The sequence below is a fragment of the Pseudophryne corroboree genome, chromosome 1 (genome assembly GCF_028390025.1).
Source record: "Pseudophryne corroboree isolate aPseCor3 chromosome 1, aPseCor3.hap2, whole genome shotgun sequence".
Taxonomy (NCBI): Eukaryota; Metazoa; Chordata; class Amphibia; order Anura; family Myobatrachidae; genus Pseudophryne; species Pseudophryne corroboree.
The window spans coordinates 848,310,960-848,327,734 of NC_086444.1; the positions used below are offsets into that span (position 1 = coordinate 848,310,960).

Sequence of the window (16,775 nt, forward strand, 5' to 3'; positions counted from 1 at the left end):
ACGCGTTTCTCCGCACCCCAGGCGGCTTCTTCAAGAGGCAGAGTGTTCTACTCAGAGTGTTGCTTCTCACTCTTTTATACCTTGTCAGTTCTAATTAGTGAGAGCAGGTGTATATGAAAGTTCAACAGGTGCATTCTCATTTGCACTCTCATATAGTAATGCTTAACTTAGAATGTTAAAAATGGTCCATATAGATTATACAGCAATAATTGACATTTAAAAACATTGCAATGCGGACAGAATATAAACAAACGTGATACTTTTTATTTATTGTACAATTATAAAGCAATATATTAGCTTTAGTAGTAAGCAAATCAATATTACTACTTTCTTAATCACATCTAAATTTCTCAATTATATAGATCACTCGTGTTTTGATTCCTTTATCTATGTGTTTACTTTCATTTAATTTTTATTTGTTATTTCTATTTATATCAGTATATTTTTACATTTTTACATTTTTACATATGCATAGCTGTAATGTGAAAACATCTCAAGCTCTATATTTTTACACATACATTCACAGTATATAAGGAGGAAAACTCTGTTACTATGTGATTTTGACTAGCGTATATATTTTAAAAAAGCATTCTAAACATTTTATCACTAAGGAAACCCAATTAGATAGTGCATGAATGGTTAGATAAAATTTCTCAGATTAACGTATAGACTGATACCCAAAATCGTGAGCCGACCAGGGAAGTGACATGCCGCTAGCAATATAGAGAAAATGTCAAGTCCGCACACGACCATGGGCACCAGCTACAATTGTTCTATTTCGTCCAAGGTAACCTCTTTGGACGTAATCTTATTATAAATAGAGAACTATGAGAAATATAAGAAATAGGGAAGATCGGAAGTTGGATAATATACGAAAGGAGAGGAAAGAAAAGGAACAGAAATATACCATCTAGAAAGGGGGTTTACAAATATCTAGACGGGGCTATATGAATTCAAGATCTATTGTTTCATTTAGCCCCTGTGGTTTTAGGGATTGTAATCTCCAAATCCAAGCAGCTTCTTGTCGACATAAAGTCTTAAAGCGATCCCCTCCTCTTGGAGTGACTTTAATCTGCTCTAAACCAATTAACTGTAAACAGGCAGGATTGCTAGCATGAAATTCAGTATAGTGACGAGAAACACTGTGATTCATGTATCCTTTGAGGATATTCCTCCTATGCTCCATGAATCGCAGTTTAAGTGCTCTGGTGGTACGTCCCACATAATGTAAATGACAAGAGCAACGTAACAAATAAATTACAAAATGTGAATTACAATTAATAAATGATTGAATCCTAAACTCTGTTTTTAAATCCGGTGCAGATATGTGTTTAATCTTATTGACTACATGATTACACGTTGTGCATTTATTGTGATTACATCTAAAAAAAACAGTAACTTTGGGGCCTACCAGAGTTTGTTGTCCACTCGGGGTTAAATTTATATCTGATCTATTAAAAAAGCTGGGAGCCAATATATTCCTCAAATTTCTAGCTTTTTTAAAGATTATTGTAGGGTTTGCAGGGAGAGTAGCATTCAGAATCGGATCAGTCATTAATAATTTATAGTTCCGTTTAATTATGCAGGAGATTTTATTAGCTTTTACATTAAATTTGGATTTAAATGCCAAATTGTAATCGTTTGTTTTCCGCAGTTTTTTTCTCTTGTTACTATAATTATCAGTGTTAGTATTGGTATTGTGTGCAGTTTGTTTACTTATTTTGATAGAGGGAATATCAGATGTTGATACATGATCCTCTTGTTCATTGATATCCCCTCTTTCAATCGTTAACTCTATCCTCTTATTTTTAACAATTACATCTCTATCTAACGTATGTGAATAGGCAATAGCCTCTTCCAAAATATTCTCAGGGTAAGCACGTTCTCTCAGGGAAGTGATAAGACCTTCAGCTTGTTCTGCAAATGTACCATCCAATGTACAATTACGCCTTATTCTATAGAGTTGGCTTTTTGGTACATTATTTAGCCAACTTTTTTTATGATTACTCGTGTAAGGGATAAAGCTACAAGTGTCGACCGGTTTTTTATAAGTCGACACCAGTATTTTTTCCTCTACCACCTCCACCATAACGTCTAAAAAATTAATGCGTGAGGGGTGGTGCACACAAGTGAAGGATAACCCATAATCATTAGTGTTTAGAAACTCAACAAAATTATTAATCGTGACAGTGTCTCCCCTCCAAATAAAAAACAAGTCATCAATATAGCGACAATAGAGGACCAGGTTCGCCGAGTATGGACCCTCCCATATATAGGTCTGCTCAAGGTCACCCATATAGATATTAGCAAAACTCGGTGCGAACCTGGTCCCCATCGCTGTGCCGAGTGTCTGTAAATAATGAACGTGATCAAACAAAAAGTGATTATGTGTTAAAATAAAATTAATAGCAGAAGTGATAAAGTTGCGTTTCATCTCTGAATCCATACCGATCTTAATGAGAGCATTATCCACAGATTGGACCCCTTTAGCATGTGGAATATTAGTGTACAAAGCTTGTACATCACAAGTAATTAAAGTATAATCAGGGGCCCAATTGTGGCCTTCCACCAATTTAATGAATTCTGTAGTGTCTCTAATATGAGATTTCAGAGATGTCGCACACGGTTGCAAAAAGTGATCAACATAATGGGATAAATTAGATGTCAAACTCCCTATACCAGAAATAATGGGACGCCCCGGGGGTGTGTGCAAGGATTTGTGAATTTTAGGAAGGTGATAATAAACCGGGACGATAGGGTGGAGGGGGCAGAGGAAATCATACTCATCGCGAGTAATAACCCCTGTAGTTTGAGCAGTTTCTAACAAATTTTTTAATTCTAACTGATATTTAAGGGAGGGGTCTGAAGCTAGTGTTAAATAGAATGATTTATCTGACAGTTGACGTTTAGCTTCTTTAATATAATCACACGTGTCCTGAATCACTATTCCCCCTCCCTTATCTGCTGGCTTAATTGTTATAGAGGTATCATTTGCTAGCTGTCTGAGGGCTTTTTGTTCTTCATTGGTTAAATTAAACAAGCAAGGATGTACCTTGCTATCACAAAGTGTCCGAAAATCGTTTAAAGATTTAGTATAGAAAGTTTCTATTGCACTAGTTCTGTGTTGTAGAGGATAAAATTGAGATTTATTTTTAAATAGAACTTGATTAGTATTATTAATGTCAAAAATTGGAGTTCCTACTAGATTTTGGGTGTCTTCTTTTGCACTTTCTAAAAGTAACTCGTTCAGTATATTTAGACCTGATTGATCATCTTGATCCAATACAGTAAGTGTGACAGGTCCTGGATCTTTTGTAGTACATGCAAAAAATCTTTTCCTGCATAAACTCCTAACATATCTATTGAGTTCGATAAAGAGTTCAAAAAAATTTGGTTTGGAGGTAGGGGCAAAGTTCATACCTTTAGCTAGTACCCTGCTTTCTAAATTGGTAAGGGGTTTGGAGGAGAGATTAAAAACAGCATCCGCGCCTAGTATAGGCGCTGGTTCTTTCTTTCTCCTCCTCTGTCCCCCTCGTCGCCCTCTTCTGGTTCTCTTGCTCTTTTTGGAGTCTCTGATATCAATTCGTACCTGTTTCGATGTTGGAAGTGGGGAGAGGGGACATAGTTCCTTGATCTCTTGTTGTAATCTAAAAAAGGCCCCTTTGCTTCTTGGCTATGGCTAGTGTTGTTATGATTAGAGTAACGTTTATTATCCCACCTTTTATGGCGGACTTCCCTCCATCCAGGTGACGGTGATTGGTGTGAATAGAATTTTCTCGTGGGATTTCTCCCACGATTTGGATAATACTCAACTAGTCTTGGGGAATAATACTTTTCTCTATCTCTATTCTCTGTCCTCACCCTATCCTGGGACTTCCCTTGTTTGGGTTTAACAGAGGGATTATGGTTGCGAGTTTTGGAGAAACTTCTCACACAATCAGATTGATAGTCGAGTAGATCTCTGGAAAACTTTTTTTCTTTTCGATCAATTGTTTCTCTCTCAAATTCCTCTACTCTCCTATTAATCACTGATTCCCTTTCTTTATAATAGGATTCCTCTTTATGTTTCCCTATTTGTTCCTGTACACTCTTAATCTCCTTCTCGATTTCTATAAGTTTGGATTCCCTATAGTCAATCAAAAGCTGCATTAATGCAAAAGAACATTTATCTAAAACGTTATCCCATTTTGTCCTTAGATCAGGATTATCCTGAAAAGAGAGATTCTTAAAGATTCGTAGACCACGAGGAATTTTATTATTCTCTATATATTTGGTGAGTGATGTCTTATCCCACCAATGTCTACATTCTGCTTTAAGTAGTTCCTCGAGTCTATTAGAATCCTGAAGAAACTCATCATATAAAGAGTTCTCTTTTTTCTTATAGACATTTTCATGTGTATATTTTTTCAATATTTCATGTCTACGTTGAATTCTGTCCGCATAGCAATTAACATTCATGTTTAAAAGCCACACAGGACTGCCCTGCTGCCCAAAAACCTCAGGCAATTAGAATACAAGCAGCAAAAAAAGGAAAAAGAGGTAATGGTGGCGCTGGCAGGCCTGTGTGTGTGTGCACCCTGGGATTAGCTGCCACCTGGTGAGGAGGTAGCCGGCCTCCTCAACAAACAAAGCAATTAGGAAAATTACCAGGTCGGCGCTTAATACCAATTGGTGAACACAATGATAAAAATTAAGCCAATTTAATGACAACAAATCACAAAAAACACATAAAAATAAATAAAATTATACATAAACAGGACCACAATATAATAATATAAAACTGAGGTTCCAGGAACCTCTAAATTAAGCAGTAAATTGAACCTTAATTGGGTATACTCAGAGGGCCGTCACAGTACCTATGTTAAAGGATAATTCTTTTTTAGCTGTTTAGCTACATGAAGTTTTCTTGCCAAGATGTAAAAAGGCACAACAGTACTTAGCACAATTGTGCATATAGGTGTCCTCACTTTATAATTTGTTTTCCAATTGGGAAAAGTTCATCACTTGCCAATTTTAGTGTGGACTGTGCAGAGGTAAGCAGTAAAGGAATAGCTGTTACTCACAAACTGGACGGTATTTTCTCTTGTTGTACCGCAATGGTACCGGCGTGCATAGCCGCTCTCTATCACCCTTAGCACGGGTGAGACATCCGTCAGCGGTAGGACTCGTCCGTGGCGTGAGTAGTTGGTAGCGTCAGCTAAACGACCGCTCTCTCCTCCGGCAAAGTGTGAGTATACCGGTACAGCGTGTTCCACTCTCAGTATTGGTGGAATGATGTTCACCAAATTCAGGTGTTCCCAGTGTGATCCGAGGGGCTAAATGAATCAGTCACGCTAGAAAGTGTAGCAATTACCGGCAATGGTTTTTGATAAGCTGCTGGGAGGACACACTTCAGTTCTTATTGGCAGTAGGTACTGGGGCTCCTTCTCTCTGTATCCTCAACGCGTTTCTCCGCACCCCAGGCGGCTTCTTCAAGAGGCAGAGTGTTCTACTCAGAGTGTTGCTTCTCACTCTTTTATACCTTGTCAGTTCTAATTAGTGAGAGCAGGTGTATATGAAAGTTCAACAGGTGCATTCTCATTTGCACTCTCATATAGTAATGCTTAACTTAGAATGTTAAAAATGGTCCATATAGATTATACAGCAATAATTGACATTTAAAAACATTGCAATGCGGACAGAATATAAACAAACGTGATACTTTTTATTTATTGTACAATTATAAAGCAATATATTAGCTTTAGTAGTAAGCAAATCAATATTACTACTTTCTTAATCACATCTAAATTTCTCAATTATATAGATCACTCGTGTTTTGATTCCTTTATCTATGTGTTTACTTTCATTTAATTTTTATTTGTTATTTCTATTTATATCAGTATATTTTTACATTTTTACATATGCATAGCTGTAATGTGAAAACATCTCAAGCTCTATATTTTTACACATACATTCACAGTATATAAGGAGGAAAACTCTGTTACTATGTGATTTTGACTAGCGTATATATTTTAAAAAAGCATTCTAAACATTTTATCACTAAGGAAACCCAATTAGATAGTGCATGAATGGTTAGATAAAATTTCTCAGATTAACGTATAGACTGATACCCAAAATCGTGAGCCGACCAGGGAAGTGACATGCCGCTAGCAATATAGAGAAAATGTCAAGTCCGCACACGACCATGGGCACCAGCTACAATAGTTCTATTTCGTCCAAGGTAACCTCTTTGGACGTAATCTTATTATAAATAGAGAACTATGAGAAATATAAGAAATAGGGAAGATCGGAAGTTGGATAATATACGAAAGGAGAGGAAAGAAAAGGAACAGAAATATACCATCTAGAAAGGGGGTTTACAAATATCTAGACGGGGCTATAACAGAGGATACCTTGCCCTGCAGTCCCGGAAGACCAGTCGCAGCTACTGTGAGAAGATGGCGCCCAGAGTCTCAGTCAGGGAGTGAGGGAGAGTGTGAGGCAGCGCCAGGGCGGGAACACCAGCACTAGATGCGCCCGGAGCTGGAGGAGGGGCTACAGTTCAAGCACCTTTTTCCCTATGCTGGTCCTCACCACCGGGTACTATTGAGCCTTATTAAAGTGGATAATTTACTATCCGACCTGTGCTCCCATGACCTGGTGGATATAGTGAGGTCCCTGCTCTGACACGGTGTCCACACCAGCGTCACGGTTCGTCTCCTTAAACCGCGATCGGAACACGATTTAATGGTGGGTCCCGTCTGGGGGACCCTCTTACCTCCTCCCTTAGTAGCAACCACACGATCCAGGAGAGCGTCTGCGGTGGTGTGCCTAAGAACCGGAGCGTATCCGTCGCAAGTACCCAGGAACAGAGCCAGCGGGAGTATGCGATGCCGCTGGGGTGGTGATGGAGCCGCAGCACAGTATGTCACACTGATGTATGAAGTGCTGCAGCCCTTGAAGTAATCTAAAAAGCTTTTTCAGGGCTGCCTAGCGCAGCCCCCTGTTAAGTGACCTGCTTCATGCAGGCACCAACTCTACAAACTGAGCTCACAGTGCCTGGAGGCGGGGTTATAAAGGAGGCCCCACAATGCATTATGGGACAGTCTAAAATTTTAGCCTGTTGGTGCCTCTGGATCAAGATCCATCTCTACACTCCAATGTAATCCCTGTGGAACACAGTGCACCCCGCTGCAGAAATACAATTACGGACATACCTTATCATTACAAAATAACTATTGTGATGTGTTAATAGAAACCTTGGTGACAAATATAATACATCAATTACATCCATGATGACATGTGTAATGCACAAAACACATTGTATATAAGTACGATCTGGACCTTTAATTAAATGGGGAGCAGGGAATAACTAATTTTGCCTGTTAAGGTGTGACACTAATAGGTGAGAGACCTCTCGGCATTAAATTAGGGGAGTACAAGACATCACATAGTGTGCGAAAGATTATACCGAGAGAGACCTATAGATAACACTGACACTAATAAGTGAAAGATTTTTTTTCTTTTAAGACCCCCATTATTTAAGGATCTCATTAGAACAGCACATTTAAATATGTAAAATACCTGACACTTAAAGTGAGAAGTAATTTACCAACATACCTGACACTATATGCGAGAAGTAATTTACCTATATACCTGATACTATATGTGAGAGGTAATCTGACAGATATTAATAAATCCTCCCCTAATGAGATCAGATACCCTATATGGGCTACCACTATATAATGTACAATGTGCCAATATCGTACCTAACATCATGAATGTTACCCCTCGAGATAGGAGCCATATATTAATCTACAAAGTTAACTATTGAATAATAATTGGCTCTCCGAATATGAAATTAAATCTATCATATAAAAACCAACAGTCTTTAACACACTTTATTTAAGTCAGCTATAATACATCTCGAAGTGTATGGAACCACACTTGTTACAGCATTAAATACTGTGTCGCATAATTGTATTGAAACATAAATACATTTCCAGGCAAGTTGCCAAGATTCTTGTATGAGCACAATAGTAACAATTTTGTTAGATCTCAGTGGAATTCACAATATTGCCCAAAAGGAGATACATAGTATCAATCTATACCACGCTAGTGATCCAAGAGGACAGACATAAAAAAGACGCTCAGTTTTTAACAATCGATGTTTTTCTTCTTCTGTAACTCACAGTGTTGTCAAACTTTCACATAATTGTTATATTTTTTTTTTTAGATTTAGCATATAGTCAATTGTAGGACATGAGATAATATAACGTCACCATTTTTTTAATGAATCGTTTAAAAGTTACATTTTAAATATTCAGTGCACCACAAAACAGATCCTTTTCTTTCTTCTTTCCTTGCCTGCGTATAACAATATGATCTGTGGTAGCACCCCCTGCATTTGATTGATTAATAGCTATCATATTAGTATTAGGGGTATTTCTATATGAAGTCTATATGACACAGACAACATATTTTTCCTGTGCAACTGATACACCCCCTTCCTCCCTTCCTACAAAAACAAATTTTGCTGGAGGACAGCAAACAGGAGAAACTGTTGATGAGTGGGTGCTATGGGCACATGCAGGTAGGCATCCTGAATGTCCAGAGACACCATAAAGTTCCCAGGCTCCATTGCTAGGATAATGGAGCAGAGGGTTACCATACGAAACCTCGGCACTCAGATAAGGTAGATGAGACCCATTGGGTTTCTGAACCAAGAAAGGAGTAGAGTAAAAACCCATCCCTCGATGTGCCAAAGGGACAAGGATTATTACCCCTGAGTGCAGCAGAGACTGAATGGCCATCTGGAGGGCCAGGGCTTTGACCGGGTCTGTTGGAAGGCCTGGATAATAGAACTGCTGGAGGGGAGGGCCTCAGGAATGTGAGAGCGTACCCGACAGACCATTTCTTGCACCCAGGCGTCTGTTGTGGTACGATGCCAGAACTCTACGAACTGTAAAAATCTGCCTCCCACCCTAGTATCCCCCAGGAGGAGGCCCGCGCCATCAGGTGGAGGGTTTGTCGTCAGACTTGGTGGCTGGACGTCTAGTAGCCCAAGCCTATTTAGCACAGGGCTTGGAGGCCTTAGTGGAAGTAGACCACCGAGGGAAGGACTGTCCTTTAGCTTTCCCTTGAGGGTGAAAGGATCGAAGGAGGATGTCCGAGGCTTCGGGGTAGTTGCTGAGGGCAGGAAAGCAAATTTAGAGTCTGCTAGAGTAGCCACTATATTGTCCAATTCTACACCAAACAGAGTATCTCCAGTGTAGGGCAGGGATTCGAGGGCCTTCTTGGAGTCAATGTCTGCTTTCCAAGAGCATAGCTAGATGATTCTGCGGGCGACCACCGAATTAGCTAGGAAACCAGTATCCAAAGCGGCTTCACCTAAGTAGGAGGCTGCTTCCCTGATATGGGAGATGTGGGACAGCTGTTCCCTGGTATTGGTACTCCATGCTTCACAGATGAGGTCAGTGAGCTGATCTGCTTGAGGGAATTCAGCCTTAACAACCTTCTGGTGTTTGAATACCGGAGTTTTTAGCTTAGGAGCTGGCTCCTCATTCTCTATATCCAAAATAGACCACCCGAACTAGCGCAGGTACATCCACTGTAGAAGGACGTTCCTCTTCTCCTGAGGGGGACTAAGGAAGAAAGACACCTGCCTCATATGCCTCCCCAGAGGATACATCAGAATCTGAAAGCTGTGTAGACTGTGAAGATAGAACTGTATGCCTATGTGCTTTGGCGGCTAAGGGTCTGTCACCCTGTAACATCTGCTAAAAGGCGGCAGAAGTCTGAGCCAGATTCTACACTGAGCGAGAAAGTTCATCCACCCAGGGAGGAGGCATAGAGGGGACTGGTAAAGCAGGTTGTAACTGCTGTGGGAATCCCATAGGGGGAAGCAAAGTGGGAGCTGCTAAGCGGTCTGCTATCTGCAACAAAACCTGTGAAAAGAAAGACAACCATGGGGGAACCTGAACAGGAGCTGGTGGGGCAGGCTGGTTAGGTGGAATATAGCAATATGCACACAGGCCATCCTGTACAGTGTCCTGAGGAGATAATCCTGCTGAACAGGACTTGCATGAGGCCAGCATAGGAGCAGCAGCCTCCTTGTTACCCTTGCCTTTGGAAGACATACTGTAGCAGCAGTAACAGTATAGCACACTTTAGCACAATAATAAGTGGGTAGCAAGTATAGCAATGTGACACCCTTTGCAAATACGTTGTAAAAGTGAACTACTGTGAACCCCTATACACCTGTATACTGGGCTGTAAGAATAGAAGGGACAGTTATAAGTGACAGTGAGAAAATCAGACAGCAGAGCTAGCACAAGTCACATACAATGCATATACAAATATACAATTGCAACGGGCAGCGGCTGGAAGGGTTTAGCGCTGTATAACCTGGCCCTTGGGAGAGATATAGAGGGAGACTGGATCCAACGTTCCCAGAGGGTGTAGCATGGCTGACCACCAGTCAGCATACTGACACTGGGATCCCGGCAGCATACCGATGCCAGGATCCCAGCGGGGTAGGGGTTGAGTGCAGCAAGCCCCTGCAGTCTCGCTGAGCTTGCCACGCTGCGGGCTCGGTTGCAACACGGGTTCTATTCATGAGTGGAAATAGTCCCTGTTGGTCGGCCGTAGGGATAGTGAGGGGGTGGGATGTTGGAGGAGGGCATGTGACCGTCGGTCTCCTGTCCACCGGTCACATGAATACCACCGTTAAGCATGGTTATGTAAATGGCAGCTGAGCATCTTTGGGTGGGAGGAGGGTGAAGGAGGAGCAGCTCAGAGGCGAGGAGGGGCTGCGGGGGAGAGGTGACCACCTTTGCTGATGTTAACATCTAGGGACCACTGGCCTCTAAAAATACCCCAGCGCCAGTATTTGTTTGCCCTGGTGGACTAGTGTGGTCAGAGAACCGCGACCTGAGACAGACAGCAATGATGATCCACCTTAACTGTTCCCCCATTCTCCGACAACAGCCTGTGGGTCCCCAGGGAGCCTGCTAGCTGAGCTCAGTGGTGCTGTACACTTACAGAGTACTCATCAATTTTTTTCTACTTTTTCCTATCTCTTTCACCTACCATCTTTTAAAATTTCTCTGTGGACTCTCATCTATGATTCATAGAGTTAACCCTATGTCTAACGTAGACAGCAGATCAGTGACTTTCTCTCCTTCTAAAAATCTTTATTAGGTGCACACTCATTGGTGAGTCGGCTAATTTGTGTCCAACATTTTACTACCACACCCCACCGGTAGAGCCCGATCCCGTCTGATCTCGGAGGCGAAGCGGTGGTGGGCTGGGTCAGTATCTGTAGGGGGGACCCCCCGAGAATACCTGGTGTTGTAATTCGTGACCTATCTCGACTATACACCAACAGCAGGATCACCACAATTTTCTTCTTTTCTTGTTTTTTTCTCTCTTTCTTCTCTCTCCCCTTTTTTCTCCCAACCTTTCTGTTCCCAATGACCTAGGGCAATTTTATTAAGCACACCAAACAATATATAACCATGAAATAATATAGAGGGCTTTAACTGCATGGACACATATTGGTAATAGGATCTATACTCCTGATACTAGTAGTCCGTTCGAAAATGACCCAATGAGGTCTCATTAAAACAAGCATTGCTTGTGCTGGTTGGATAGAAGTTGGTTGTAGAGCTACAGTGTCTACATCACCCTACAAGTCTATTAGGATAGACTAACCAGAACATTTCCAATTTTTTTACTTATTTACTTAATCTGTTTTGCATTTATTTACCTTAAATATATATGTGTGTAATTTGTCTATATATATGCATATCTTTACCAATTAACCTTGGTGGATTTTGAGAGTGTGGATTAATCTTAAATTCTGAAATTAATAAACGTTAAGTTTTAATATTCATCTATCTAACCAAATAAACACAAGAGTGCACCCACACAAGAGTCTTCTGCAAGCCATTTTTTCTTCTTTTCAGTGTGCCATATAATAATTATTGTCTAACCTGTAATCTTAGCTGCCGAACATCCTCCTGGCACTCTTCTTCTTGCCAGTGTTTCTGCAAATATTCTTCAACATTGTCATGAATATAAGGAAACAAAATGTCCTGTGGGAAAATAACACAACAGATGATTTTACATTGGGGTAAATGTCAAAAAAGGTTGAATAATATAGCAATTAGGCTTAGTAATAATAATAACTAAAAAAATCAGTGCACTTTTTTAACATAAGCAAGACTACATTAACAGTATAGAAAGGTAAAAATTGGCAGTTTTATTAATTACACATGAACTATCAATGTTAAAAATAAGGTATTCAGTCAAGTACAAACATCTTTTATATAAAATACTGATCATAAAAAATCTCTCTCTCTATATATAAATAAAAGGCTAACGCTGCTCCTCACCTACACGGGGGAATTAAAGTGTTTTTCGCACCAGTGGCCACTAGACAGCGCCCGATAGAGCAATCAATTGTTGTACCATTCGGGCGCACAAAGCTACCGGCGCTGACATTTCTGCTCACAGCCCCCCCCCCCCTCCCGAGCTGGCGAGCAGAAACTTACCAGAAAGGGTCAAACATGATCTTACAGTTATTTTGTAAAATCATATATTTGTGGTTCATTAAAATGTAAATTGGTTCAAAAATAAAGTGCTTTCATTCAACAAGCTAACAAATGTAAAAAAAAAAAAATAGTAATAATATGAGACTGGTGGAACATATAAATATATACATAAACACATATACACACATCTGCTATAATATCCCTGTGTAAATCATAGGTGTCGCTCCTAATTAATGAGCAAGTCACATATAAATCAGTAGAAAGGCGGTGCTTGGGAATAATAAGCTGCAGAGATGGCTGTTATATACAATACAGATAATAAATGACTGATTTGCTAGCTACCTTTAACTCTGATTGACAGGATCAGCATCTATTTTAGCCATTTTGTGGTTGTTCAGGCTGTTGTGTGCATGGGCCCAGCAGCCAGACCCCTTGCAGCATTACTGAGGCCTTCTATTGTGCATAGGCGCTAAATGCACACAAAGGCCAAATACACACAAAGGCTGTGGACACCTTCCAACTGCATTTACCAATATGGCAAAAAATGATGCACTCACATTTCACCTGATTATTATTGGGAATTACTGTCATTTTGAAGGTAGACAGGCAACATTATTTTAGTTTGTACAATAAACTTCCAAACCAGCAATATATATTTGCTATTTTAAGTTAAGATTTAGCAGTTTTACCCCATTATCTTTACATGCCATCTGTCCATTGATTTCTGGCTTGCCCTGCAGTCACAAGCGCACTTTACTCTTGGAAATCTGATTGTGCCATATGCATTTGTCACTTGCATTTGTCACATCATGACCTGTGTGAGGATATCTTCAGGGAATTATGTGGTATTATGTAGCACGGTGTCATCATAAAAATGACAAAGGAGCAACTGTGCAGAACACACTGATGCATGTAATTACTTACTTAAATTTCACAGAATTTATACGAAGGTCATTCTTTAAGAGTCACAACTAAAGTTGAATGTAGACAAAAAAAGATTTTATGAAATGTGTAAAATGATGTATGAACTTTGGGCCTAATTCGGAGTTGATCGCAGCAGCAAATTTGTTAGCAGTTGGGAAAAACCATGTGCACTGCAGGAGGGGCAGATGTAACATGTGCAGAGAGAGTTAGTTCTGGGTGGGGTGTATTCAAACTGAAATCTAAATTGCAGTGTAAAAATAAAGCAGGCAGTATTTATCCTGCACAGAAACAAAATAACCCACCCAAATCTAACTCTCTGCAAATGTTATATCTGGCCCCCCCCTGCAGTGCACATGGTTTTGCCCAATTGCTAACAAACTTGCTGCTGCAATTAACTCAGAATTACCCCCTTTGTTTCAAATGGGAACACTTTAGACACAACACATTTCGTACATTCGCAGTATCGCCTTAATTATTCTGTTATCAGTCTGTGGCTACAGAATTCTGCCTTAAGGGGGGTACACACGGAGAGATCCGTGCTTAAAATCTAAGCAATCTTGCTAGATTGCTTAGATTTTAAGCACGGATCTGCCGTGTGTATGCCCTCCAGCGATAGCGATGCGCGGCCCCGCGCATCGCTATCGCCGATGCTAGATTGAGCTGCATGCAGGCTCAATCTAGCGGGTCGCTCACTTCACCGTTGTGTGAAGTAAGCGCCCCCCCGTCGGCTTTCCCCCTCGCTCAGCACATCGCGCTGTGCTGAGCGGGGTGAGAGATGTGTGCTGAGCGGTCTGTGTTAAGATCGTTCAGCACACATCTCTCCCATGAGTACAGGGGGGTACACACGGAGAGATCCGTGCTTAAAATCTAAGCAATCTTGCTAGATTGCTTAGATTTTAAGCACGGATCTGCCGTGTGTATGCCCTCCAGCGATAGCGATGCGCGGCCCCGCGCATCGCTATCGCCGATGCTAGATTGAGCTGCATGCAGGCTCAATCTAGCGGGTCGCTCACTTCACCGTTGTGTGAAGTAAGCGCCCCCCCGTCGGCTTTCCCCCTCGCTCAGCACATCGCGCTGTGCTGAGCGGGGTGAGAGATGTGTGCTGAGCGGTCTGTGTTAAGATCGTTCAGCACACATCTCTCCCATGAGTACCCCCCTTACCCCCCTTTACACAACTCAGGTCCTTTCAGGAGTGGGCAGGGGGGCAGATCTGATTAAGTAAAGGTTGCGCTATATTCCACTCACTGAGGACATTACAGATCACCAGGACATAAAGACAATACAATAAGATACTCAGGTGCAAATCAAAAATGTTTGGGATTCCCATTGTAATAAATCTAATAAAATGTTTTGTGTACAAATTGCTGATCCCTATAATCCTAATCCTGCAATGTATATATATATATATCTCCAATTCCAACGGCGGCACTCAAATAGGGACTTGAAGTATCATAAAAAAGGAGACCACACTCCTAACAGCAAGTTAACGTTTCAGTTGTATTTTTCACAACTTTCGTCAGAACCAGTTGTGAAAAATACAACTGAAACGTTAACTTGCTGTTAGGAGTGTGGTCTCCTTTTTTATGCTACTTCAAGTCCCTATTTGAGTGCCGCCGTTGGAATTGGATACATTACACGCGTGTTGGAGGGCATCGGGGCATTGTATGAGGAGGGATTGAGTGCCAGACACAAAGGCTCTCTCTCTATATATATATATATACACACACATACAGGGTATGGATTTTTTTTTTTCGTTACCATTTTAATACAAAATCTCAATGAATGGAACTAGTGATTTCACGCACTGGAACACCCACCCCCACAAATGATACTTCCTTTTCCCTGGCTGGGGAAATCATGTCTTCCTAGAACATGTTATTTCACAAAGTGCACATACTAATTTAAAGGGCCCTTGTGGGAAAAGAAATTATAGCTCAAGTGGTTGCACTGAAAGCAAAACAAAACAATTAAAGTTTTCTGTGTTTGTAAATTCAACAGTGACAGTACAATTAGCCAATACTAAAGGGAATATTAGCGCACACCTTACTTATCTGTACATTAGCAGTATGCTCAATTCTAAGGTAATAATATCTTGGTGTCACATTTCCCCTACAGAAGCTAATCACTCATGCACAAGAAAGTAATTTACTGACAATGGTCAGTACTCCGAAAACCTAAATGTATCATAATTGCTGCATCAGATTGTAACTACTTCAAAGTATCAAAGGTATTGCCTAATAGTTGCATTTCTAGACAAAGGCATATGGGTCTATTTAGAACAACAACAAAAAATCTGGCCATTTTTATTTCCTTAAATCCCGAGAGAGAAATAATGGGGTTACATGATATTTATGGAAAGAAACAAGGACATGAGGGAATGAAGCCATCAGTAGCTGCTGCCGGGCGCTAATTATATTATATATATATATATATATATATATATATATATATATATATATATAATATATAAGAGCGATAACTGGCATGGTGTAACGCGACAGCGTGCGGTGGCATCATGCTTGAGGGGCCCTGGGGGCCACCCTTACCTTCACAAACGTGATCGGGGTAGTGGTGCCCTCTATATCTAATAGTAGCGCGGTGACTGAGGGGGGCAGCGGCAGCAGCATGTCTGTGCACCATCAGCAGCCTCGGTCACAGTCACACACCAGTGGCAGCAGCGGTACCCGGAGCCCGGCCTACTGCTGCTGCGTGTGTGACACAGCGAGGGGGGCGTGAGAGCAGGAACACACCCTACTCCTACCCTACTGCAGCTGCGGGCGGCAGAACGGTCGGAACGGTACTAACCCAGTGGCTGCAGGCTGGGCTTGGGGCCGGGTGGGGGGAAGGGGGGTAATTACAGGCGCCTCAGTAGCAGCTACGCGATTGTGCGCATCACTGTCATTATAGCCATGATTGAGAACACCGTGTATGTGTGCTACATACAGCTACACACACGCACACGGGGTGTATGTATATGCGCGCACGCTGCAGGTCACCGTGTGACGCTTTCTATGCATTATAGAGCACCATCAGCTTGTGTTAACTGTGGCTGCAGTGCACACGGCCTCGGCGCCATTTTCCATGCAAGCTCACGTGCTGCGGTAGCCATTGTCTTGCCCCCCTCCCCGGCCTGTCTAGTAACTAGCTACGCCGCGGTACAGCTGCTGCTGCTGTGTGAGCATGCGCAGTACCCTGCGGGAGAGCTTCCGGCCGCTGCGTGTGCGTTCCACTGTCCGCCGACAGCCAATAGTAAACGAACGCTCCCACATGATCTCACAAAGAGAGCGCGATTCTATTGGCTCCCGCTCCCTGTAT

General features: G+C 41.5%; 1 protein-coding gene and 1 pseudogene across 2 annotated transcripts in view; one reads left to right on the top strand and one right to left on the bottom strand.

Moving 5' to 3' along the window:
• Nucleotides 1-16,252, bottom strand: part of ENOPH1 (enolase-phosphatase 1) — an 81,261-nt gene extending 65,009 nt beyond the window's left edge. The window contains exons 1-2 of one of the 2 annotated variants that reach the window (XM_063919945.1): nt 16,007-16,252; nt 11,976-12,077 (exon numbers count right to left, since the gene is read on the bottom strand). In XM_063919945.1, the coding sequence (XP_063776015.1) occupies nt 11,976-12,077; nt 16,007-16,087 (183 nt within the window). In that variant the 5' untranslated portion in view covers nt 16,088-16,252. Of the gene's footprint in view, nt 1-11,975; nt 12,078-13,225; nt 13,262-16,006 lie in introns of those variants that run through there. The other variant, XM_063919946.1, reaches the window with a different exon arrangement.
• Nucleotides 11,222-11,340, top strand: LOC134952106 (5S ribosomal RNA; annotated as a pseudogene).
• Nucleotides 16,253-16,775: the final 523 nt, after the last annotated feature.